General features: G+C 52.2%; 1 protein-coding gene across 1 annotated transcript; it reads left to right on the plus strand.

Annotated features, from left to right (window-relative positions):
- The first annotated feature begins 114 nt into the window (after window positions 1-114).
- Window positions 115-26,753, plus strand: ALKBH5 (alkB homolog 5, RNA demethylase). Its single transcript, XM_044745295.2, has 4 exons — window positions 115-3,676; window positions 12,168-12,248; window positions 21,350-21,505; window positions 22,384-26,753. Exons 1-4 carry the CDS (start codon window positions 2,928-2,930, stop codon window positions 22,559-22,561), a joined length of 1,164 nt encoding a protein of 387 aa, XP_044601230.2. The 5' UTR covers window positions 115-2,927; the 3' UTR covers window positions 22,562-26,753.

Raw genomic sequence — 26,753 nt, forward strand, 5'->3', positions numbered from 1 at the left:
TGTAAACTGGAAGATTGACAGAAGCTTTAGGGCGAGTGCTTTCTAAGTGGTCATTATAATGTCTAGCATGGAGTACGAATGGATGTTTGGAGTCAGGAAACTTTGTTTTAAAGCTAATTCTTACCAAGTTTTACTATGCACCAGGCACTGTACATGCACTAGCCACTCAAGCCTCAAAATACCCCAATGAGATGGGTACTAAGACCACCATTTCATATATGGGGAAACTGAGGCCCAGAGAGGTGAAGCAAGTAACCACTAAGTGGCCTAGCGAAGATTCAAATGCAGGCAGGCTGACTCCAGAGTCCATGCTGTCTCTCCGAGGCTCAGAGAGGGGAGGGCCCTAGCCCCTAGCACAGTCAGGGAGGAGCCCATGGAAGCTTCTGATGGAATGTGTGGGATGGCAGGGGCTGTCGGGAGCTAGAGCAGAGAGAATTCCAACTTTTGCCTTGGTGAGTGGAGCCAGGCTCCATGGGGAGTCTGCGGGAGGACTTTCTGATTACTGAAGTAGTGAGCGCCCTGTCAAGCAGGTGTGAGAGCAGAGTCTGAGGCCACCCTGTTGGAGGGCAGTTCAGAGGTGAGCGCTGGGCTTCCGAAGGGCCTGAGCCGTCAGAGCTGAACCGCCCACTATGCAGGCAAAGGGCCCTGCCCAGGTGTTCACATGGTAGGCTCGGACCGCCTGGCCGCCTTGCCCGCTGGCCACCTTCTCACTGCCTGCAGCTGCCTTCCCATCCCCGCCACCACCCACACCCCACCAGGCTGTGGCGAAGGGGCAGGGGCCAAATTTACTATAGGCTGCATGCCTGCCTCACTTTTTCCCATGTGCCTGCTGCTGCTGCTGCTTCTTGGGAGGGAGGGTGGCCCGGTCACTACACAACAACCCCCACCTCCCAACAGAGATGGTAGGACCCTCAGCTGACAGATGCGGAACACTGAGCCCCAGTCTCAAGGTCAGCAATCCCGTCTGCTTAACATACAGGACTGTATTTCATCCTTACAACCATCTGAGGTGGGTCTTGACCTTACTCCCATTTTACAGACCAGAAGACTGAAGTCCAGAGAAGTCACATGCCCAGGGCCACACAGCCTGTCATGAGGTCAAGATTCAAACCCCTGTGTGTCAGATTCCAGAGTCTGTACTTATGCTCTGGCAAGCTGGCGTGAGGGCAGGGAGCAAAATGGTCAGGGAGGCGAAGCTGAAGGCAGACCCAGAGGCCAGATCGTGTGGGCTAAGATGCATTTCATTTCAGGGAAAATCTGGGCAGGCTGCTAGAAAGACGCGAGCTGAGCCTCCAAAAATCAAAATGCAGGAGATGGGTGGAAAGGAACTGCATTCCAGGTGGAAGGCCCAGCTTGGGCAAAGTCCAGGAGGTGTGACAGGTTGTTTGCAGACCTGGCGGTGCCAGGACGACGCTGGGGCTCAGTGTCCGCGGAGGGGAGATGAGGCAAAGCCAGAAGGGTCTTGAACGCCAAGCAAAGCAGGTGAACTTCATCCTGGGGAGCCCCGGGAGCTCTTCGATCAGAAGCGCCCGCCTGTGGCCCCGCCGCCGCGCCCCGCGCCGCCGAGCCCGGCCCCAGAACTTCTGAGTTGCCTGCAGTCATCATCCACACTTTTGCCTTATCCGTGCGCCTGCTCGTCCCCTGGAGCCTTCTGCCGCTCGGGAAGACGCGCCCCGACACCGACATCCACCCCCAGGGAAGCGCTACACCAGCCCCGGCGCGTGCCCGCGGGTGCGCACGCGCCCGCTGCCACCAGGACGTGACTCGCGGAACGTCCGCTCCCGGCGGCGGCAGCGGCGGCCGCGGGGGAAGGGGGGACAGGGAGGTGCCCCGACAATGCGTCCAGCTTCTGCAGCCGTCATCGTCTAGGTTGGGAGCTGTGACCCAGTGTTCTCGGTCCGGCAGTTTGAGAAGTTTCCGCCGGTTTCAGAAGTTTCCTCAAGCGCCTGAGGGCGTTCCTCCTGTGGGGTCTCCACTCAGGCACTTACTTAGCCACCCGTTCACCCTTCAGGGGTCCTCACCACCCTCCCTCCAGCTAATTAAGTGACGGACGCAGTAACCTAGGCGACCGCCTGATTGACAGGCATGATTACCAACCAACTTCAGGAATATCCCACCTGGGCCCGCCTGGCGCGTCGCCGGTGGCCCAATGAAAGACGAGGAAGCGCCGAAGGGGCGGTAACGGGGCAGCCTAGGTTGTGGCGGTTCCTTGGTGATTGCGCGCTGGGGCTGAGGCGTTTGCAGGTATTCGAACGATGCCGTGACGCAGCATGGCGACAGCGTTGACAGCGTGAGCGCATCCCGGTGGAGGGAGCCCTTCGGTCGCGGAGGTGGCGCGGCGTGGAGGCAGATTGCTATTTGAGGGTGCTCCCTCGAAGCCCTTCAGTGGGTGGGGGAGGGGCGGCGGACGATGAGCGGTCCCCGTCTGCGCTTGCGCCGGCACCTCTGCTGACCCGGCCAGCACGCGCGCGCATGCTCGCTGCGCGCGGAGCCGCGGTGGCTGGCCGCACTGCGCGTGCGCGCTGAAGAGCCCTCTGAGGAGCGGAGCTGGCGGACGTCGGGCGGGCGGCCCGTGACGTCGTGAGAAGCGCTTTAAAGTGCGGGCCGGGCCGGGCGTCCGAGGGTCTGGCCCGGAGACAGGCCGAGCCTTCGCGGCAGCCCTCCGAGGCATGAGGCGCTGCCGGCGCCCCTGCCCCTCGGGACGTGGAGAAGGTGGAGGAGGAGGAAGCCCCGTTGCCACCACCGCTGCATGACCTGCCGCCCCTGAGTGCCGACCCCACGCCCGCCCCTTGACGCCCCTCGCCAGGTCCTCCGGCCGCGCATGGGGGCCTGGCACTGAGGACCTCCCTCCCTCCGGGGCCCCGGGGCGTCCCCCGAGAGCCATGCCCGCCCGCCCCGGAGGACCCTAGAGCAGCGTCGCGGGGGCCATGGCGGCCGCCAGCGGTTACACGGACCTGCGTGAGAAGCTCAAGTCCATGACGTCCCGGGACAACTACAAGGCGGGCAGTCGGGAGGCAGCGGCCGCCGCCGCCGCCGCTGCCGCCGCCGCCGAACCGTACCCGGTGTCCGGGGCCAAGCGCAAGTACCAGGAGGACTCGGACCCCGAGCGCAGCGACTACGAGGAGCAGCAGCTGCAGAAGGAGGAGGAGGCGCGCAAGGTGAAGAGCGGCATCCGCCAGATGCGCCTCTTCAGCCAGGATGAGTGCGCCAAGATCGAGGCCCGCATCGACGAGGTGGTGTCCCGCGCCGAGAAGGGCCTGTACAACGAGCACACGGTGGACCGGGCCCCGCTGCGCAACAAGTACTTCTTCGGCGAGGGCTACACGTACGGCGCCCAGCTGCAGAAGCGCGGGCCCGGCCAGGAGCGCCTCTACCCGCCGGGCGACGTGGACGAGATCCCCGAGTGGGTGCACCAGCTGGTGATCCAGAAGCTGGTGGAGCACCGCGTCATCCCCGAGGGCTTCGTCAACAGCGCCGTCATCAACGACTACCAGCCCGGCGGCTGCATTGTGTCTCACGTGGACCCCATCCACATCTTCGAGCGCCCCATCGTGTCTGTGTCCTTCTTCAGCGACTCCGCGCTCTGCTTCGGCTGCAAGTTCCAGTTCAAGCCTATCCGGGTGTCAGAACCTGTGCTTTCCCTGCCGGTGCGCAGGGGGAGCGTGACTGTGCTCAGGTAACCCACCTGGGAGGAGGGGGCCGCCCTGCATCCTGCTGCCTTAGGCTGCCCACCCTGGTTCTGGAGGCAGTAGCCAATAGGAGTCCGCGCTCTTTACAGTTCATCCCCCATTCTCCTGTTTGTAGGAGGGGCGGGGAGGGGGAGGGAGTCTGCGTTTAAAACGTGTACTAGTAAGAAAGCGGGGAGGGGTCGGAACCGATCTAGAATTCTGTATCCCAAAGGCATGATCACGGACTTGACTGTGAATTATCTAAAGGCATCTTTTGAGAAAGCTAAGATTTTAGGAGTCTCTTTCTCTTTGTGATTTTAGCAAGTCGCTTTTCCCTTTTGTGCCTCCATTTCTAAATCTGTGTTTAAAAAGAAATGAGTAGAATTTAGTATTTGAGTCTTTCCAACTCTGCCATTCTTGGTTTCCTTAACAGAGAAAATGTTGATGGATTCATTAAGAGAGAAAATACTCACCGAGGAAGGCTCCTGAGTGTACTTAATTGATACACAGTTCTCCGTTCCTAAGAGGAAGAGTGACTTCCCTGGAATTGAACATGTCAGTGATTGGGCCAGGAATAGAGGGCAGCACACTCTTAAAATTTAGCTCTTGTTGGCTGCAAAGGATCCCTTTTGGTCCTTTGTAGGAACATGTTACCTGTTATCAGGACCAAATGAAACAAAATAAAACTCATCTCTTTACCTGGAATTTGGCCCGTGGTTATGTCAGCAGCAGAACTTAGGTTCTTGGCCTATTTTGGGTCCCAGATCCTGCTGAGAATTAGCTCAGTGCCCTGGCCCCCAAAGAAGAGTGCCTGCTGGAACACCTTTGCTGTTTATATGAAGCAGAAGATTTATTTGGAAACCGCCTCCTTCCAGCCCTGAAATAAGTATATCTAGCAATGTACTTCAGTAATCCCCACAACCTCTTAGGAGATCCAGACTGCAGCTGTTCAGAGCGGCTTGGTTGACCACCGAATTCTTGTACAGGATCAGGACACTCGGAGGTTTTGTTGTGAGCAGCTTAATCTCTCAAGTGCAGTCAGTGCCGTAGGCCACGGTCTTGGGCAAAAGTGGGGTCCCTGGAGCCCTCTTAATACCATGAGCAGGTCATCTGTCTCATTTGAGTTGAGAGGCTGAGGCTGCTTCTGTATCTGGGGATGACGGTAGAGCCTTGGAATATCCAGGGTCTCCTGATGGGAAAGTTTGGGAAGTCACTAGTAGCAGAAGCAGTACTTTGGCTTCCTTATGTGTCTCAAACTTAGAGGACCACTTATCTGTCAGATGCCCCTTTGTCGTTTAGGCTTCTGAGCTTCTCAGGTCTGCACATGGTGCTCCCAGATTGATGTCTTAGCAGAGCCCTTTAAGATGGGATTTCCAGAGCATACCCTCCCGAGTGGCTTGCTGTGTGAGACAGCTTGGTGTCTGACTTCACTGAAGGGCGCTTGGTGCTAAAAGGATCTCACACAAGGGCCATTTGGTCTCTTAATGGGATACTGGTTTTCCACATGGTCACAGGCCCTCAGGGTTGTCGTCAGGAGGTCTAGCACTGGTTGGGTGTGTGATGGAGATCACAAGAGGCACTTTGCCACTTTGAGGCTCTCCCTCCCCCTGTATGCATGCACACCCCTGTATTGAAGAGCACAAGTTCCAAGTTCTTAAAATGCAGGTCTGTTAGTGATCAGCAACGGGATTGCATCATCAGGAAAATTCTCTTCATCTTTTCCTTAGAATAGTAAAACCCTAAAGCTGTCCCAGTCCCTCCCAACCCCTCCTGGTTCTGACTTGGCCGTGGAGTTAGTGTGGGCGGCTCAGCCATGTCCTGAAAAGTGCTGCCCCAGGCTTTGAATCCAGCTCTCCTCTCATTTGATTTGGGATCTTGTGGGTGTTCTTTGAGCTGCTTTCCCATCTATAAAGTGGGGGCTATGCCAGCTTTTTTTTTTTTGAGGAACATCAGCCCTGAGCTAACTACTGCCAATCCTCCTCTTTTTGCTGAGGAAGACTGGCCCTGAGCTCACATGCATGCCCATCTTCTTCTACTTTCTATGTGGGACGCCTACCACAGCACAGTTTGCCAAGCGGTGCCGTGTCCGCACCCGGGATCCGAACCAGTGAACCCCTGGCCACTGAGAAGCGGAACGTGCAAACTTAACGGCTGCGCCACTGGGCCGGCCCCTATGCCAGCTTCTAAAGCTTATTAGAATTAAATGTGATTTGGTGTCTGACATAGGCTAGGGCCTGGCACAGGGTAGGCCCTTAAATGGGTGCTTGCTTTCGTACACAACCATTTAATCATCCTGTGGTCTCTCACTGCTGATGGGGCTAGGGATTTGGTGGAGCCTAAAACATGGCTTTTCCCTTCCTAGAGTTCACAGCCCAGGAAGGCAACTGCAGGAGTACATTGAGGGGGGACATCTTAACGGGCTCTGGAGTGTTGGAAGTTTTTGAGAGGAAGTAAGCTGGAACTTGAAGGGTAACTAGGAGTTAGCCAAGCAAAGAAGGGGGTGGGGTGGGAGCACACAGCAGCTTTCGTGGCAGTAGGGGATGTCGGGGTGGGGGCAGGTAGATGCTGACTTGAGGCAGATGGAGTTCAGTATTAGTCCTCAGATCCAAGCTGGACCTGAAGTCGAGGTTCCGGTGAGGCATGCCTTGGCGAAGCTCTTGACCTTTGGGGCTGGCTAATTGTTGTGAGGGGGCTGTCCTGTGCTTTGTAGAATGTTTAGCAGCATTCTTGGCCTCTGTCCACTAGATGCTGGTAGCACCTTCTGTGACAACCCAGAATGTCTCCAGACATTGCCAAATATTCCTTGGGGAGCAAAATCGTCCCTAGTTGACAGCCACTGCCCTAGCAGTCTGGATACCCCTGCTAATTTAAATCTTCTAGCACCTGCTCCCTTAGCACTCTCAGCATACTTGGTGTGCAGGTGGGTGAAAATCTGTCTGATAGTATTGCCTCTCTTAAAATCCTGCTTGGGCTCATCCCCAAGCTGGTGAGAGGCCTTGCTTGCTTTTAATTCCTGGTGTGTATCCCCGGCTGGAGGTGATGAGCTGTACAGTTGCAAACTGGAAAGTAGGGCTGATGAAAAGAGTGGTTCTCTGCAGATGGGGAGGGGATCTAGTAGTTCTCATCTGACTCAGACTTCACTTGTTGGTAGCGGTGGTGACTATAGCCGTCCAAGGCCACATGGCAGGAATTCAGTTTTATATTTAATAGTTGTTAGTGTGTGGCAAACATTGACTCAGCAGTGTCCAAACGTGGGCATTTGGAGCAAGCCCTCACAGACCCTTCTGGAAGTGCTTCAAACTTTGTCCAAACCCAGTTGTCAGTTGTTTTCTTGTTACCTTCCTGTGTTAGGCCTGGGTGGGTTTCCTCTTAATGCTGTTCTCCAGGGAAATAAATATCTTTTACTGCCTCTTCATGTCACTTCATCCCACATTCCTTCTCCTGTTCCCTGTAGGATGAATGGGCAGATTAAAACAGATTTCAGTTGGATTAATTAGAATAATTACCTCAAGGCTAATTGCTTACTTGCTGCGACTTTTAATCACTGCTGCATGGTCTGAGGTTGTGGTGGCTACGTGCCCAGAGACCCAGGCTTTAGCCACCTGTCTGGAAATGATGTATTACCCAACCATGGGACACGCAGAGGTGAGCTTAGCCTGTGACTTGCAGTTAACAGTTGATATTGGGTGGAGTGGGCACCCCTGTCAGTTCTGGGCTAAGGGCTGATCTTGTTCAGCTGGTTGAAAGCAAAATTTAGCTTTCTGGCTTAAAATAGTTGGGAAAGTAGGGCAGATAGGTCCTAGGCCACGTCTCTTGTGTAGAATCTTCTGATTCCAGAGGAGGGGGAGGAACCTCAGGAAGAAGTCAGGGCTGTGCATTCTCAGGAGGAGCTCTGGGCCGGGGGTTGGCTAGCCTCTGTTCTGCCAGGCCTGACAAGAAGGCAGAGGGCAACAAAGGAAAGGAAGCTAGCAGGCGAGCCATGAGCTTAATCATGAAGCTCAGAGCAAGCAGAAAATAAATAGGCCATAAAAATTTCAGGGCGAGCTGGCCATTTTTGGCTGGGCAGTTGGTGTGCAGCCGTCACTAAGATATGGTGCTATCTTTCTGGGGCCATGGGTTCATCTTTGCGGACTTCTTCCATGGGGGTGGTGAGTATGCATGTGTCCTTTGTTGAGGCCAGCAAGATCCCGAGGACAGATTGGACCTTGTCACCAGGAAACACAGGTGGGCTTTTCTTCCTACCCCTCAATACCTACTTTCCCACCAAAAAACAAAAACCAGTGTAGCATAGACACTGAACCCAAGAGTTTGATTGGAGTTCCACTGTCAGCACTTAGCTGTTTGACCTTGGGCAAGTTATTTAACCTCTCCAGGCCTTAGTTTTCCTCTGCAGAGTGGGGCTCTTGATGCCATAGAGTTGTTAGAGAAGATTGGATCTCTTTCACACTACTGAATGCTTGAAGTTTGGGTAAAACGTTTCTGGAAATGAGTTGCCTTCCACGCTCAGCTACTCTTTTTTTTTTTTTAAGATTTTATTTTTCCTTTTTCTCCCCAAAGCCCCCCAGTACATAGTTGTATATTTTAGTTGTGGATCTTTCTAGTTGTGGCATGTGGGATGCCACCTCAGCATGGCTTGATGAGTGGTGCCATGTCCGTGCCCAGGATCCGAACCGGTCAAACCCTGGGCCGCTGAAGCGGAGTGTGCGAACTTAACCACTCGGCCACAGGGCTGGCCCCTCAGCTATTCTTTATACCTTGATGTGTATAGAATTGGGACTTGGAGCAGGTTGACTCTCTTCCCTCTGGATTCAGAAAGCCCCAGGGCTTCTCATAAAATTAGACAATCTGTCTTGGAGTTTCGGGTCTGGTTCTAGCTTGAGTCTGAGCTCACAGTTCTACCCCTGTGCCCAGGTGGCTTGCCTGCTGCCCCCCAAAGCCTCAGCTGCTCAGTGCTGCGGGCTTCTCAGTAGTGAGGCAGGCTTGTGGGGGCTGCCCAGAGCAGGTAGCCCCAGCCGGAGGGAGCTGCCACGAGGCGGATATCTTGGCCAGTCTCTCCATTTCTGGTTCTGTACTGTCCTGGGCAAGGCACGGAGTAGATGGGGAATGGTGGCCATCTTAGAAATGTGCCTTAACAACTCAGTCTCCAAGACTGTCCTCTAGGGGAGAGAGGTCCAGTCCTGCTCAGTCCCTCATAGAGAGTTTTTCCAGTTCCTCATTTAGCCTGTACCTTATCCTCTGAGGAGGGACTTGGTGCAGTCTCTGTCTTGCAGATGTAGAAACAGAGACTTCAAAGCAGTAGAACAGTTGAGCTCAGCACACGTTTTATTTAGTGTCCGCTGTGTGCAGAGATGAGTTAGGCCTTGGTGGACCTTTGTCTTGTAGGGAAGACACAGTTTCCTCAAGGCCAGATGTGGTAGTCCAGAGGCATGGGTGGGCGGTGCCGGGAGTTGAGGAAAGCTTCCCATGGGAGGAGAAAAACTCTCGGGAGTCCCTCTCAGGCATAGAGCTGGTGGACGACAGAGCTGGGTCTGTTGGTCTTGATGACTGCAGCATACTAGTCACTGCTGCGTAGCGTCGGGGGTCTCAAGGGGGCTCAGCCCAGGCAGGGAGCGGGCAGGCTGACCAGCATGAGGTATTTCCTCCTCTCCCTTCCTTGTGAAAACAAAAGAGTGGGAGGCACTGGAACTTTTCTTCATGCCAAGGGTAGGGCTGGACCCAGGGCGTATTAAGTTTCAAGCTGGTAGACTGGACTTTCAGTTTCTTGTAGCAAGTAGGTTCCTTAGCAGTAAATAATCCTCCGTGGTCTCTGGTAGACACTTTCTGCTCAAGTTTGGCCAGAAGAGCTTTCCTTGGTTGGGACTTTGAGCCTCCTGCTCCCAGAGGAGCCCGATACTCTGAGGAGGTTGTCAGTAGGCTGTGTCACACCTTCCAGGAGGATCTAGAAGACCAGTGTTAATGAGCTCTTCAGGTGGAGTTAGTGCCACAGTCATTTCTGTGGACCTGTGCAGGTCTGCCTCTGTGCTAGTTCTTCTGAGGCCGCAACCTGGCATGGCTTGTTCTTTATTCTAGAGCCCTTTGGGGGGCATTTAAGATTTGACCACCGTCTGGATTTGCTCCAGAATTACATTAAGAGAAGTGGTTCCTTTTTGGAGATAGGAAGTCAGCACCCTTAGTAGTGCCTGTTGCCATGTCAAACAGATTGATAATACTTGTTAATAGCAGGGAAGGTTACCTGTAGCCAGTACTGCAGATTCAGGCCTTAGAAATGTGCCTTGGAGTGCTTTCAGGGAATTGGACTTAGCTCTTTGGGGAAGTTCTGTGTTGATATGGGACTGCCTTGCCGCCCAGACCTGCGCTCACCCCAGTGTGGAATGGGACAAGAGATGGGAAGAGACCTAGAGCACCTAGCCCTGAGAAAGGGGCCCAGGAGTCCCTTCTCTGCTGGCAGATCCCTGCAGGGGGCACCCTGGATCACATTGCCTTGACGGTGCTGGACCCAAGGTTCTCATTTGCCCCAGGGTGGTCCTGGGCCCTCTGGCTTGTGGCAAGTGCTTTGTAAATGGGAGTGGGGTTCCAGGCACATTGTGTTACCTAGCTTGATTCTCACAACAGCCCTACGGGTAGGCCTCCCACTGCCCCTTTCCAGGGGTGCCAACCACGTAGTCACATAACTCTGTAATCCTGTCTGGAAGGGAGGGGGCACTGTCTCCCTTTTAGAATCTTAATTCATTAGTGGCCGGAAAAGAATACCTGAGTTATAAAGCATAGCAAAATGAACACCCAAGAACCTGCTGTTGTCTGTATTACAGATGAAGAAACTGAGGTTTAAGCCCAGCAAATGACTTAGCCAGGATCGCAAAGTTAGTAGTTAATAAAGCTCGGGTTCGAACCCAGGTCTCTTCAACTCCTCAAACTCTAGGTGGCATTTCTTACTGTGGGCCTACAGATATTAATAGGGGTTATTTGAGAGAAGGTTCTTTGGTCAGTGCTCAGTTAAATAAAGTCAGCAGATTCTTTTGCATAGTAATTGTCAGATCCTTTAACATATAATCCTTTTTTAAGATTTTATTTTTCCTTTTTCTCCCAAAGTCCCCCAGTACATAGTTGTGTATTTTTAGTTGTGGATCCTTCTAGTTGTGGCATGTAGAACGCTGCCACAGCATGGCTTGACGAGCGGTGCCGTGTCCGTGCCCAGGGTTCGAACTGGCAAAACCGCCAAAGCAGAGCGTGCGAACTCAACCGCTCGGCCACAGGGCTGGCCCCTATAATCCTTTTTTAAAGTCTTCAATATTTTGCAAATTGATTTGACTGTGGACATTTGTCCGCAGTTTCTCGTGGGACTGGTGTTCACAGAGAAAACTGAAAAACTCTAGTCTAGGAGCAGCTCTGAGGGGAAATCCCTAAAATAAAGGTTCTTTTCTCTGCCCTCAGTGTGGCCTCAAATCAGGTTTCCAAATCAGAGGTGTTTCCCTCTTGGGCTTTTTATTTTTTATTCATTCTTGCATCCAGTTCTTGCCCATAGTTGAGGGAGCCTGGCTGTTTTGAGGAGTCCTTCTTGGGCCTAGAGTGTTTCTGACAGTTAAGCTTGTGTCTTTCCAGCTGCCCCTGAGAAAGTTGCTGATTCGCAGCCATGTAGAGGGAGATTTGTGGTCCAGGGTCAGTCAAGGGGATCCGAAACAGAAGGAGAAGGCACTCATCTCCCACTAGGCCGTGGCTGTGTCTCTGGCTGTGTCAAACTGCCTCAGCTCAGTGGAGGAACTTGGGATGGGGTGCCTCTTCGATGCCATGCTCCCAGTGAGGGCATGTGAGGGGAGCTGAGTTTTCTTCCAGAATTTCCAGTCGGGAAGACATTAGCTGTGAAGAGGACAGTCATCTACCCGTGCTCATAGGTCTGTGAGCAGTTTTAAAAATTATGTAACTTGATGAAAATAAATAGATGTTTGAGTGTGATGGAAATTCTTAAAATATTCCAAACACAGCTGTCTTCAAGATTTTGGATCCCCCCAAATGGTGGTTTTGAAAGCTTTTTTTTTCAAGTAGGCAAATTCTCTTTTTGAACATTGCAGTCTTAGTTCTCTCTGGTGACTCAGTGCTGTCAGCGTCTGCCTTGGCTTCCTCTGCGTGCCAAAGGGTGGGGGAAAGGAGGGAAGAAGGAGGAGGAGATGGGCTTCTTGTCTTCTCTCCAAGGCCGCTAAAAGTGTACCCTCTTGAGGGCCCTTTAAAAGAAGGGCTCCTGGCCTGAGCAGGGAGATTCCTGCTTCAGTTTCTGCCTTAAAGGCCCTCTTTTGCCTCATCCCAGGTTTTTCCTTGAGGGGTTTCTGGGCAGAAGTGTTCTGGAGCTTAACATGTTATTTCCCTTCCATGTAGATCCTTGAACATCTCGAATAATGGGGCAGAGGGCAGCCTTCAGACCTGAACCGTATTTCTTTTTCCTCACCCCTCAGGAGCTTTGGTTGTCTGTTCACTCTCCATGCTCACTTGCCCTGTGTTTATTTTCAGTGGATATGCTGCTGATGAAATCACTCACTGCATACGGCCTCAGGACATCAAGGAGCGCAGAGCGGTCATCATCCTCAGGAAGTAAGTGCCCTGGTGTCTAGCACCTGCAGGCCTGTCTGGAGATGGAGGTCGGGGTTCTCTGTAGCAGTAGCATAGTAGCGTGAAGCCTGGGAGAGAGGTCTCCTACTTTTTGATTTGAATTCTGTGAGGATAAAGTTGTTTTTTCTTTCCTTCATCAAAAAATTAAGCTCTATGGCTGTTTAGGAAGTTTAGGGCTGAGCAAATGCACATGCTCCCGGTGTTTATGGTCACAGTCTTGAGATAAGATTTGGGGAACAGTTCCAGATGCCCCTCTTCTTTTCCCCACCTCCTAGGTTCTGATTTGTCACATGTTCTCTTGCTGATTATTTTTAGACTGTGCCTTAGTGGCCTGCTTTAAAAATCCCTGGATTTTCACTTCTGGAAGGATGAGGGAATAAGAAGAGGAAATGAAGATGGGAGGTTAGGCTGCAGTGTTCTGCAGACACATGGCTTGTGGCTGTCCCTCCTCTCTGGCCAGAGAGTCAGGGGTATACTGACCGACATCACCAAACCCGGCCTTAGCAGTGCTGCTTTTTGTCTGCCCATGGGGTGAGTGGACTGAGCCATGCAGACACTGGGTCAAGACAAGCCTGCCTTACAATGGAGTTTCAAGAGGCTAGGTGATTGCCCAGGGTTGTATAGATAGATGTCCAGAGTTGTATAGATAGATGTCAGTGAGTAGAGCAGGACCAGTCCCTAGACCCAGGCTGGAGCAGGGTGTCCTGTAGCTTGCCATCTTTTTTTTTAATTAAACTTTATTTCTCAGTATAGTTTTGGATTTTCAGAAAATTGTGATGATAGGACATAGAGTTCCCATGTATCCAACGCCCCATTTCCCTTACTAATGCCTTACACTAGTGTGGTACATTTATTACAATTAATGGACCAATAGTGATCTGTGATTATAAACTGAAGTCCATATTTTCTTCAGGTTTCCTTAGTTTTTTCCTAATGTACCGTTTTTGTTCCAGGATCCCACATTACATTCAGTGGTCTCCTCTTGGCTGTGACAATTTCTCTGACTAGCCTTATTCGTGATAACATTGACTAGTCTGGTGTTTTGCAGAACATTTCTCGATTGGGGTTTATCTGAGGTTTTTCTCACGGTTATTAGGTTTTCTCATGGAGTTAGAGGTTTGGGGGAGGAAGACCACAGAGGTAAAGCACATTTCTCCTCATGTCCTATCTAGAGCCCAGGACTCGTCCCTGTTGACGTTGACCTTGAACGCAGGGCTGAGGTCGTGTTCATCAGGTTTCTGCACTGTAAAACCCCTGTTTTCCTCCCGTCCTCTTAGGAGGGAATTTGCTGTGGGCAGCTCACGCTTGAGGAGTGGGGAGTTAGCGCCAGCCCCTCGAGGAGGGAGCAGCTGCACAGCTTATTTGGAATTCTTCGGCACAGGAGGTTGTTTCTTCTCTCCCATTTGCTCATTTCTGTATTCAGTCATTTACTTGGTATGTATTTTATGCTCAACTTGTTCCAACTTTGGCCATTGAGAGCCCTCTCTTTTTTAAAGTACATCTTTACCTTCTGGCTTGCCATCTTTTAAATTTCAGTCAGTAACTTTGGCGTCTTGGCCATTTGGGTCCAGAACTCGAATAATGTGGTGGTGAAGTCTCTGGCATGGCTCTGCCAGTTTGTCAAGTCACAACTTTGAGTGTCTATTTTATCATCTGTAGAATGGAGGTGATGCAGACGTGTGGGTAATCTCATGGTGCAGGCAGAGCACTGGACACATTTGGGAGCTTCAGACAGGGATCATCTTGGCAGTTGGAAGCTTCTCTCCTCTGGCCTAAGAATATGCCAAGAATTCATCAGAAGAAAGGTTTTTATCTGCCTTTCCACTTTCTTTTCCACTGGTTCCAGCACAGCCAAAAACCTGGAACCTGGAAGTGATGGAGCCAAGAATGTAGCTCCCCTCTGGCCTCTTTTCCCATTTCTTCTCAGGCTATAGCTGGCATCTCCAGCGGCAGCCAGGGACAGGTGGCCCACCTAAGCTAGGAACCTGGAGAGGAATTCTCACGGTAATATAGAACCAGAGCTACAACTTCCCAGGTGTTCCCTCCAAGCCTCTCATGGTAGCTTATCCCAGGGAAATCTTCACTGGAGGTGCAAATGGAGGTGGCCATAGCCAGAGTGTCAGGTCACTCTTCCAGCTGTTTCCTTCCCCTTGAATGGTGGCTCCCATACTTGGCTGCCCAGGCTGGCTGAATCAGATGCTCTTTGGTGGAGCTAGGAGTCTACATGGTTAACAAGCTCCCTCGGGAAGCTCTTTGGCCAACGGGGCTCCTGGCTTTGGAGGCAACAGAGGAGGACAATTCAGGCTGATGAGGAGCAGCTCCAGAGTAGGTAGCTTGTGTTGAGGCATGTGTTGGAAAAGAACAAGCTGATGACAAGATGAAAAGATAAGCATCCTGGCCCAGGTGCTGCCTAGATCTCGGGGATATGGAGTTGGTGCATACCTGGCTGACTTGGTGTCTTCTGGTGAAGCCGAGTCCAGATGGGTGGAATTTGGCCATTGAGTCTGGTCCTGCTCCTCATTGGCAGAGGGCGTAGAGCCAGTCCTGCCTTCTTTTAAATTCAGATAAGGATTGCACATGCTGCTGAGCTCTCTGACCAGCTCTGATCAGTCAGAATTGGGATGGTCTTTCTAAAGGCCTCAGGGTGGGAAAGGGGTGGGCGGCTGCCAAGTGCTTTCTGGTTCAACAAAATTTGGCTCCTTTGAATGTGGGTGGTGCTGAGTCTTCACACACGTGGTGCTAACATTTCTCACAGGGAGGACTAGGAGGCTGGAAGTGGCCTTCTGAGAGCTTCCACAGGAGTGGAATCCTCAGGCTGCAGCTTAGTGTTATTATCTGTGTCGGTTAAACAGTAAATGGCTGAGTGAGGCCTTGAACCTGGGTCTCCTGGTGCTGGGTCTTGTTATCCATTGGTGGTTTGCACAGTGGAGCACCCCAAGCCCTGCTCCTGCCCCAGTGTGTCATTGGGGTGGATTACGTGAGTTTAAGAAACAAGCTCACGGATGGAAGAGCTTTCTTGCCTCTGCTGTGCAGGTAGAGAGCTGATTGGTGAGTGTTTTAAGAGGCAGGGGGGCTACTCTACAGAGAGTGCAGTGAGGCAGCGGCTGCAGGTTGGTCAGCTCCTCGGCATCTGCCGACTTCCCTGAATGTCACTGTTTCTCAGCCCACCCAGGGCAAGCTGCCCAACATGCGTCTTTGTCAATCATTGGCACCCCTGGCAGGGAAAGTGGACCTAACTTTTTTGAAGGTGTGGTTAAATTTTGAAATTGCCGGTTAGAGAACAAAGAGGCTAACCAATTATTGGGGCGTAGCAATTCATTGGGGCCAATGCGAGGGTGAGGGATGTTCTGTTTTTTTCTAGAGTTCCCTAATGTGCAACCTTCTGAAGGACCTTGTGTGCTGCCCCATGCCAAGTAGCCACCTGCTAGATGCCAGACACTGGGTAGAGTGCTACCTACACGTTAACCCTCAGAGTAGAGAGTGTGAACTCTGTTTGGAAAGAGGCTCAGGTAGGAAATGAGCTGCCTCAGGTCATCTAGCTAGTTTGGAGTGATCTTTGAGCAAGGATTCCTGACTTGGAAGTATCAAGCATCTACCATACACAAAGCACCCCCGAGGCAGGTGTGCAGGAGACTTAGCGCTCCCTTGGTGCTTGGTATTTCATAGGCTGGCACTTTGCATGCCAGTACAGCACAAGCAGAGTGAGCTCTGTCTTAAAAGTGCAGGGTGTGTCCCTTGGGGCCCCGCAAAAGTAACAGTACATCCAGCTTGTGTAAGCCGGGAGCAGAATTTAAGGTAAAGACGGGCTTAGTAGATCTGGCTCCTGAGCTAGAGATGCTGGCCAGGTAGAAATGGTAAGCTCAAAGGCTGGAAGGTGGGAAGTATAGAGGACCTCTGTAGTGAGGGGTGTTGGGGGAGGAGGCCTTGGATCAACACCTGCTCATTAGGGGATGGCTTGTGGGCCCTCAGGCCTTCCAGTTGGTGGCCAGGACCCCCAAACCCTTGGTCTTCAGGAGGGCCTCAGGGCTGCACTCGTTCTGCCTACAAGACTTTATTCCAGCATGTTAGCCTCTCCCGTTCACCAAGTAAAGTGGCTCAAGACAGTGTAAATAGCCCACTTCTTGGTCAAGTCGTGCTCAGCTAAGAGTGGGCTGAAGCTAGGAAAAGCAGCTAGAGATTCATTTGCCAAATGTTAACCAAGGCTAGTGTGTGCTAGGCTCTGTGCTAGGGCCAGGAATGGTTAGTATACTAGTCTCTTATTCCCTTTGTGCTTGGGGAGAAGGCAGACGTTTAGCACCTTACCAGGGACCGGGCAAGGAAGGCTTTCCAGAGAAGTGCCACCTGAAGGTGGTCAGGGATGTGTGGGCCTCAGGCATGCATAGGAACGGCTCAGGGGCAAAGCCAGGTCAGGCAGAAGAGATGCTCTTTACAGAGACTCAGAGTCTGGGGACTCTGAGGAAGTCCATTCTGGAATACAGAGTAGAGATGGAGTGCAGCGCTTGATACAATCTAAGCTAGTCAGAGAAGACTTTGTGTTGTGCCAGAGAAATCGGGAGGGCACTGGAGCCATTGAGGCATGTGAGCAGTAGGCTGGTGAGGGATTTGCATGGGAAAGATTGTTTGTAGGAGGTTGAGCTAAATGGCTTATTTGGTCATTGAGGCTTAAGGGTCCCAGAGGTCAGAGGGAGACCCTCCCTGAAAGCAGAGCAGCCCAAATGTAGTCTGTATGTGTGGATGAGTGGAGGGTGAGAATGGAGGGTGTGCTCTGGGCTTCGTCCCTCAGGGGAGTGCAGAGGAGTGGCTGGCTCTTGGTTTCCCTGACCAGGCCTAAGACATTGCCCCCACCGAGACCCTTGCCATTGCTTCTGTCTCCATGATTCTTGTCTCCTGTGCCAAGGGTTAGGTTAGCCCACCTTTCTTCCCTGGTCCAGTGAATGTGTGTGTCAGCATGCATACACTCTGCTCATTTGGCAGCCTGACCAGCCTAATATGTGCACAATCTGCCCAAGGAATAAGGGGGCAATGAAATCACCAGGGGATGTGACTGGCTTGGGCTCCTGGCCTGGCTCTGCCTCCTCCTCACTGAATACCAGTCAGTTACCTGATCCCTATGTTCTCGCCTGTAAATTGGGGCAGTTGTAGTGCTGGGGATGGTTAAACTCAAGAATGCCGTGTGTGCTTCTCCTAGCTCCCTCCTCACCGTACCTCCCCTCTGAGCTTGAGGGGTCAGGGGTGGGAGTTGAGGAAGGCTGTGCCCAGTTGAGGTACAGTGTGAGCAGAGGTACACAGAGTGGGAGGAAAGGGGGACCCAGAGGTGGCATTCAGTGACCCAGGTGGAGGGAAGGTAAGCTTGGTGTCTTGGAGAGGCTCCCCTTGGGACCTGAGTATCTTGCAGGGTATGTATGGGTGGAAGTCTGCTGGAAGCCCAGGACCATGTGCTTGGGGTGCCCTCTCTTTGTGTGATACCCATCATGTGCCTTATAGGCTCTTCTGACTATGGCAGTCTTCTACATCTGTCTCAGAACTGCCTTGTGGGAGAGCAGGGCAGGAGTTGGAGAGGGTGATGTTGGAGGGAGGTTGATGGGGGGCGGTGCCAGGAGGGGGTAGGTACTATTGCAGGAGAGACAGCAGCACAGCTCTGGGCTTTGTGGGAGTCTGATACTCAGAAGTGCTGGAGCCTAAGTCACTCAGTAGACAAGGGGGTGCTCAGCATGCCCCCTGCACTACTCCCTGCCTCCTGGCTCCTTCGGGAAAGCCAGGCTTTGTAGCACAAGGGAGCTTGGTGAGGGTGGAGCCAGAAGTTGAGGGAGTGGTTGCCAGCAGGACCTGAAGTGCACCGTCTCCCAGAAACGGTGGTCCGGTGGTCTGCCTGACAGCTCTCTGCTGCAGTGAAGAGAGCCCACCTGGGCTTCAGAGGCCGTTATGGGGTCGTAGCTGTGTGACTTAGGCCAGTGATTTGGTCTCTGAAGTAGCGTTTCTTCCTACCCCCGCAGTGGGAATAATCTTACTCACAACTTCAATCGAGGATTCTATGAATGATGAAGGAATAGGAGGGGAGCATCTGGGACAGGGTCAACTCCCTTTTTTTCCCCAAGTAATTTTGTTGAGATCATAATAGTTTATAACATTTGGTCGTTCTCCCTTTGTTCTGGCTTCCCCTGTACCTAGGCCCAGTCCCCGCTTTGTCCTGGGGGCTGTCCTGACACCCTGAGTGACCTTTCTGGGTATAGTGGTCTGCCTGATTAACCCTCACCTCATATGCCTGCGGTGCCTTGCTGTGACCCTGGATGTTGATTCAAATCTGTAACACAGGTCTTGGTTCCTGTTGCTACCTGAGGAGGCCCAGGCTCAGACCTTGTTGCTGGAACTGGGCTTCCTTACTCCAAATTTGTGGCCCTGTCCGCTGAACCCTGAGGGCCTGGCCTGCTCCATGGGAGTTGGCTGCCTTTTAAGAGGGGCGTGCTCTGAAGTTAAGCTGCTGGTGAGCTCTGGGCTGGGCATCTGGCTTTAGTCTGGCCTCCTGCAGCTTAGTGGCTTTTGGGAAGTGGAGGGAGAGCAGGAACTTCTCCGGCAGTTCCGAGATGTTCTTGTAACAGCTCCAGGGGATATGTCAGGAGCCCTTTGGGCCCCAGAGCTCATACTGTCTGCAAAGTGGGTATAGGAGGCTGAGTATCTGGTAGGGCCTCCTCTGATCATCCCCCTTCTGCGGGCTGCCCCCTGATGACAGCAAAGCTGCCATGGCAGAGAACAGCACCCTTCTCTTCCTTTAGGCAGCTAGAGAGAAACAGCCAGTCCGTGTCCCTGGCCTGTCTGTCTAGTCTCAACTTGTCCCACCTGTCTCCCCAGCCTCTTGAGCAGTCCTAGACCCATGGTGAGGGGCCACTACCACTGTCCCCGAGCTGTGGGGACACACCAGGGGTAGGCATGTGCCAGCTTTGCCTGTGTGGCAGAATATGTTCCTGTTTTCCAGTCTTGGAGGTGGGTAAGCCAGGCTCTCCTCTTGGTGGCTCCATTGTTCTCTTGCCATCTGTCAGTCACCTGAGGAAACAATTCCAGGGTGGTAGGCCTTGCCCTCCAGGGCTTAATTGAAGCTTCTTCGGTAAACGGGCTTTCCTGTCCTGAGTGTGTGATCCCTGGCACCTGTGGGGTATTAGTGTCAGACTTAGCTCCACAGTGCCAGAGGGGAACGTGTTGGACTTAGCTCTGTGGTTGCAGAGGGGGCTTTCCTCCATGAGGCTTCAGACCCTTGGAGTCTCTGTGTCAAGCTTAATGGCCTTTGTCTCATTTGGTGTGATTTCTGCCACCTGGACCTTTCAGCGCAGGGCTAGGAGGCCTGTCCAGGTAAAGATGAGGTCCTTGGGGCTCAGGTGATTCTAATTCCCACCCTCATGTTGGCTGTTGCCCAGCACCACTTCTTCCTGGTGCCCCTCTAAAGAATCGTAGCCTTGAAGGAGGTGACTTGTCTTCAATTTCTAGACCCTCAGAACTGAAAGAGGCTTTAGAGCCAGTCCACATTTCTCCCTCCTTTACTTAGGTGGGGAAACTGAGGTCCCGAGAGGGATGGTGACTAGGTTGGATTCTGAGTGGCAGCATCAGGGCTGGATCTTCTCCTTTGCTGCTAGGGCCTGCTTCCCTGAACTTGGAGTGCCCAGAGTGGAGGCTCAGACTGGTGGGCCAGACTGTACAGCTGGGCCCCTCTGACCTCCTTGTCTTTGAGGCCAAAGCAAAGGGGCAGGGACCGGCTACCCTTCCTGCCTGCCCACCAGTTTGAGCCTGAGGGCATCAAAACATTGGTTTCCAACCAGAAGGCACCCTCTGCTAGCCTCAGGATAAAGACCTCTGTGGCTCCTGCCTGTCTGGCTTAGAGTCTCACCTGGGCTTCAGCCTTTCTCCCATGACTTCCAGGACACGTGACTTACCGCCTTTCTGACCCAGTTTTCCCCATGTATTTACAGCAGGCCAGCCAGTAGGGGTGGGGGGGATCTGTGAGGACTGGATGCAGTTGTGGCCAAGGCAGCTCTCGGATTTCCCTCCTGCTCTCTTCCCCTCATCATTCTCATGAGGATGTCCTTTGAGTCCTGCCCTGACTACAGCACCTTATTCCTCAGAACTGAGTTAGTACTTTGTAGACAGCAGCCTATGAGAAAGATGCCTTCAGCACTTCTCCGGCTGTGCCCCCATTGCTCCCCACCCCAGGCCTCACTCCTGCCCCTTGCTGCCACTGGCCTGATTTGCCAGCCTTCTGTGTACTCTGTATACAAGAAGCCTCAGGGCTTCTTTGAACTTTCCCAGGCCAGCTTCCTCCTGGCCTGGCTTCAGAAAGGACTCTGATCACTGCCTAGGCTACTCCCTGCCCAGCTTCTCCATCCCCCTCTGTACTTGCATGTTTTCCCTTTACTAGGTGCTCTGTTCCTTGAAACTCACTCCCAGTGCTAGGTGAGGACTTTGCCTTCAAAAGCCCTCTGGCCCTGGCTCGGTTAGCATCCTGGAACGAGCAGAAGCTGCCAGGTAGCTGTGGTGGGACCAGAGCCAAGTGTGTGAATGTGGAGTTGGTCCTGGGCTCTCTTGGCTCTGCACAGCCTCAGTCTCCCTGTGTGAGAGTAGGGAATCTCTTACTCTGTTCCCCTCAGCCCTTCCACAAGACTGGACCAGGGGAGCCTTCCTGTCTTGATATTTCAGGCAAAGATGGAGGTATCTATTGGAATATGTTGGGGCCCTCAGTCCTCTGGTAGGTGGAGTAAATGCCCCTGGAGAACCTGAGTCGGGTGTGGTGGGGCTGCCTCGTCCAGCTGGGAGAGAGCCCTGGGATCTTCCCCCTGGAGCAACAGATCTCTATCATTGGAAGTTTCATAAGGAAGTGTCCGAATAGAAGTATTCCTATTCCTTGCTCCTAAGCCTGAACTTAAGACAGAGGGTCTTTGGAAGTCAGCTAGACCAATCTCTAGTTGAACCATGTGGAGGCTGAGGCACGGAGCAGAGACTGCTAGCATCCCCATTCAGCCTGGCCAGAGAGAGAATTGATCTGTGGGGCCCACACCTTCACCAGAAGCTCACTGGCGACCCCATGTGTGTTCCCTTTGCAGGACAAGATTAGATGCGCCCCGGTTGGAAACAAAGTCCCTGAGCAGTTCCGTGTTACCACCCAGCTATGCTTCAGATCGCCTATCAGGAAACAACAGGGACCCCGCTCTGAAACCCAAGCGGTCCCACCGCAAAGCAGACCCTGATGCTGCCCACAGGTACTCAGCTTAGGACCCTCAACAAAGGGCAGCAAAGTAGCCTCATGGCCTGGCTGCAGGGGAGATGGGTGGGGAAGCCTGGGGTAGGTGGTTAGGAACCTGACATTGCCCACCTTTCGAAAGCCTTACGTCTGGTTCCCCTGGGTTGGTGACATTGGTGGCATTCTCACCTAACCTCTGACTGACTGCCTGTCCCCCACAGAGAGAAGGAGTTGGGCTGAGACTCTGACAAGTGGGAATGCTTTGTGTTCTGTCCATGACTTCCCTTGTTCAGTCTACCCAGACACTCTTGTGGGTTATAGTTAAATGTTAGGAGATAAGCTTGAGACTTGGAAGATATCGGACCAGGGACCCATTTCAGAAGGGTTGGGAAGGTTTCTGAGGAAGTATTGTTTAAGCTGAGACCAGAAGGATGAGGAAGATGTGCGGCAAGGGCATTCTAGACAGGAGGTACTATATGGGCTGAAACCCTGAGGCTGGAAGAGCTTGGTGGTTTCATGCTCTAGTAGGGTTGGTGAGCAGAGGTGGGGTGGGCAGAGAGAGAAAGTGGGAGTAGAGGGCATGGTTGAGAAATAGAGGTAGACAGCGGGATCTTGAGGCTGTGAGAGGGAAGGCCTCTTTCTGTGTGGCAGCCTTGGCAGTATGGGGCCCTGGGCTCCAGAGCCAAGCAGACCCCTCAGGGTAATTGGGAAGTGTCTCAAAGACTAGGAGTGCCGCTAGTGGGCAAAGAGTACCATGCCAGTGCGTCTGCTAACATCTCTCCTTGTGGAGAACCATCGAGCTGAGTAAGCCAGGTGAGGGTCAGACCCTGGCACAGAGGTGGGAGGCCAGGCCCCTTGGCCAGCCTCTCAGGTAATTCCCCACCCCTTTCCTTGCAGGCCTCGGATCCTGGAGATGGACAAGGAAGAGAACCGGCGCTCAGTGCTGCTGCCCACACACCGTCGGAGGGGTAGCTTCAGCTCTGAGAACTACTGGCGCAAGTCCTATGAGTCCGGGGAGGACTGCTCAGAGGTGGCAGGCGGCCCCGCCCGAAAGGTGAAGATGCGGAGGCACTGAGGCGGCCGCACCTCCAGGGAACTCTGGTTAACCCTCATGTAGCTGCCCCTCCTTTTGTTTCGTTTCGAGGGTTTTTGTTTCTGTTTCTTTTTTGTTTGTTTTTTTATCTTTATATTTTTCCCTTGGTTTGTTGCCTGTTAAGGCTGAAGAACAGAGTTTGTCGGGACCTGGTTATTGTGTTCTTGCTTTTTCTCCTGCACCGAGAAAGGCTGTTGGCATCTATAGGGGACAGAAGCTCATGCTGGAGTGGCCAGTAGAGGTGTGGGGGGCAGCTGTCCTCAAGTGGGGCTCTGTCAGGCTGGGTTTATTTAAAAGCAACAAAATGTTTTGGTTAAGAAAATTCTTGTTTTACTTTAAATGTAAATCTTCTTAGTGTTGTAAATGAAGTTCAGTCTCCTGTCCCCACTCCCCCAGCGATGTCTGTGCTGGCTTGAAGTCTTCTGGGCCTTGCCAGCTCCATGGGGGCCTGCTCTCCTCCCACCTCTCACTTCTCCAGGCCCCGGCAGCTCATGCAAACACCCTCCTCCTCCTGCAGCGGTCGTTCAGGGTGGCTGGGCAGGGGCTTAAATAATGCCAGCCCCTGTACCCCAGAGCTATTGGCTGAGCGCCCCCCCCCCACCCCCACCCCCGCACTGGTCTGCTCTGCCCATGGGTCAGTCCCAGGGCTGCTGAGGGCCTGGCTGCAGTGGTCCTGACCTCTCTTGCCAAGAGCACGCCTCTTTACTGTGTTGCTCCTTTCAAGCATATGCGTGTGATTGTATGCAACAGTTAGACTTGCCATGTTGGGGCACTTGTAGGAATTGTTTCTAGCTAGAGGGACTGGTGTCCTTCCAAGTCTAGCATTTGGGGTATGGAAAATTGTTGTGGTGTATGGTAGAGTTTTTGTTTTCTTTTGTTTTGAGGTTTTATTTTTTCCTTTGGTCTCCTGGCTTTTTCCTTTCCCTTTCCTTTCTCCTACATTGGCCAGCTTAGGCCTTCTCCCCGTGTCATCCCCATAGGAAGGCGCCTGCCCCCTCTGTACGCCTGCAGCATGCATCCAAGGCCAGAGCTCAGGCCTGTAGACTGGGTTGGTGCCTTCTCAGCCTCAGGGGCGTGGGAGCTGAGGAAGGGGCTTTTAAAAAATAGTAATAAAAGGAAAAAAAAGGTAAAGTCTTTGGCAGTTTCTGTCTACTCAGATTCTCAAAGGCTGCAAGGTTTTCTGATCTAGATTTGTTAGAAATGTCTCCTTGCCAGCCAGGGCCAAGACCCCAGCCTGCTGAGAGTAGAGACCCTCCCAGTCACCAGGCTGCCACCACCCCAGAGGGCCTTGTCTTACAGAGGCCCAGGCCTGAGGCTGCAGAAGTCTGGGGCAGTCACCATCAAGGAGCCCCTCTCAGGGGCCAGAACTCCTTTGCCAGCGTGGACTCCTCACGTCGGGACTGCATAACTAAAGCAGTTGCAGTTTTATTTTTTTTACAGCTTTTTTCCCAAAAATGATTTGTAGTTGTGTGTGCAGCACTTTGCCCTGATATGTGTGCTCTACAATAAAAACCAAATCTAATATATTTTGAAACAGTTGTCTGATGCTGTTGTAAGAGAGGGCTCGCCTTTTGTGCTTCCTTCATCCCTTTATTTTCTCCTTAAACTCTGAACGGGGCAGGGGGCAGGAAGCAGAGCTCATTGCCCACCAGAGCCCCAGAGGAGTCGCTGATCCAGGGTTGAAGGCTAAAGGTGGACTTGCTTACTGCCATCTCTTCCGTTCCAAGGATTTCATAAACTGAGTCTCTGGGTGCCCAGGGCACCATGGGCCCACAGGGGCCAGGATCACACCCTGCTGAGTTGTGGAAGCCCCTCTTCTGGGAGTGATCAGAGAGGCTGCATGCCAGTGGAAGGACAGCATGAGCAAAGGTAGGGGAGGGCCTTTGTAGAAGATAGGCAAATGGTTTTTCTTATTAAACAAATTCTTGAGTTCCTACTGTAAGCTGGCCAAGCCTTCACTGTGGCCCCAATAGTGAGCAAACTCTTCTGGTCCCTGCTTTTTAAGATGTGTGCACTAGAGGTGTGGGATGCGGATATAGGCGTGAAGCAGACGTTTTGGGGTGGAGACGATCGGGACCCAGAGGGTTTTAGTTCCTCTAGATCCTGGACCTGGCTCCCAGCTTCTGGTCAAGGGCTTTGGTTGAGAATCTCCTTCATTTGCTTCCAGTGACCAGAACAAGTGTGCTTGGCCAAATTCTTACTGTGGAAACCTGGCAAGCCACTTAACTGCCCGTTTAACAGACGAGAAGAAAGAGTCCAGAGAGAGCAAGTGACCAGCCAGGGCTCAGTCCTGCAAATTGGTGACAGGATATGAAGAGGGGGGCCAGAGCCTCCATGTGGTCTGTAGCCAGTTGAGCCTGCAGGGGTAGCCACTGGGCTGGGCAGACTGGTCCTGGATGCCCCAGAGAGGACACATTGGAACTGAGAGGAAAGTGATTTGCCAAAGATCATCCAGACTGTACATGGCATAGGTGGGCACCCCCCACCCTATGCCTGGGCCCCTGACACTGGGAGTGTAGGATGGGGTCTCTTGTGGAGAGCTGGGAGGAACTCTCTTCTGTAGCTGTGACAAAGCCAGACCTAGGCTTTTCCTAGGCCCCTGGGCAAAAGAGGCCCTTCACCCTGCAGGAGTGAGGGACAGGAGAAGTTAGAGCAAGGAGCTCCAGCCCCAGCAGGTCCTGCTGTGTCACTGGCTTCAGTCTCTGCACCTTTACAGTGGTTCTGTGGCACCCATCTCTGGGACTGTGATAATCCTCTGAGCAGTCCCCAAGCCTGTGGAGGCCTTAAGAGAATGTGGGGGTCCCATACCTGACTCCCTGAATCTGACTGTTCCCAGTCATCTCCTGGGGCACCAACTATTTGGGCCAGGTGCTGAGTACCATCAGTTTCTGACCCCAGCCCAGTCTTGCCCACAGTAGGTGCTCTAACATCATTTGCACCAGCCCTGCCCACCTGGGGAACCCATCCCATTCCTCCAACTCTGTTGTGTGGTGAGGGAAACTAAGGCCCCAAGTCATGTTCATTCATTCAATATTTGAATGCCCTACTGTGTGCCAAGCTCTGTACTGGCTGCTGAGGATGCAAGACAGACCTGGTATATGTCACATACACACATACATGAAAGGTTATTATAAATTGTACTGATATAAAAGATGTGTAGCACATAAATTGCAAATAATAAAATATTCAATATTCTTTATTATAAATTCTGTATAGCCACTTGTTTCTCACGGAATGCTTTGTTGATTTTTTTTTGCTGAGTTCTCATATCTGTAGCCTACTGTGGTTGTAATTCAACCACAACATGGCTAATGGAGTTGCATCCCGTCTGCTTGCGTTAGTTTCCTAGGCTGCTGTAACAAATGACCACAAACTTGGTGGCTTCAAACCATAGAGATTTATTTTCTCACAGTTCTGGAGGTCAACAGTCCAGAATCACTATCACTGGGCCGAAGTCACAGTGTGTGCAGGGCCACGTTCCTTCCGGAGGCTCTAGTCCTTGCCTCTGACAGCTTCTGGTGGCTGTTGACATTCCTTGACTTGTGGCCACGTAACTCCCGTCTCTGCCTCTGTGGTCAAGTGGCCTCCCCTTGTCTGTGTCTCCTGCCTCACTCCTTAGGACACTTGTTGGATTTAGGGCCCTGGAGAATCAAAAATAATCTCCCGTCTAAAGATCTTTAATAATATCTGCAAGGTAAAAAAATGTAAAAATGTACAAAATTTTTTCAAGTTCCAGGGATTAGGACCTGCTGTATTTGGGAGTCCCTGTGTAGCCTACTATGCTGCTCTTCTCCCAATAAATTTATCGTCATTAAATCTGACATAGGACCTACTGATTTCTCATCGTTGAACAAATTATGTTAATTGGATTGAAATTTCTCAGCCTCAGCACTACTTTTAAATTTAATCTGCATCATTAGTATCTTCTCCATCGATTTCTTAAATCTAGACCTGTGCTGTCCAATATGGCAGTTGCTGGACAATTTGGCTGCTGAGCACTTGAAATGTGGCTAGTTTGAATTGAGATATGCTTTAAGTATAAAATACACAGCAGAATTTGAAGAGTTAATATGAAAAAAGATTGTAAAATATATCATTAGTTTATATTGATTACTTGTTGAAATGACAATATTTTGGACATTCTGGGTTAAATAAAATATGCTATTTAAATTAA

Source organism: Equus asinus, chromosome 13 (genome assembly GCF_041296235.1).
Source record: "Equus asinus isolate D_3611 breed Donkey chromosome 13, EquAss-T2T_v2, whole genome shotgun sequence".
NCBI classification, from domain to species: domain Eukaryota; kingdom Metazoa; phylum Chordata; class Mammalia; order Perissodactyla; family Equidae; genus Equus; species Equus asinus.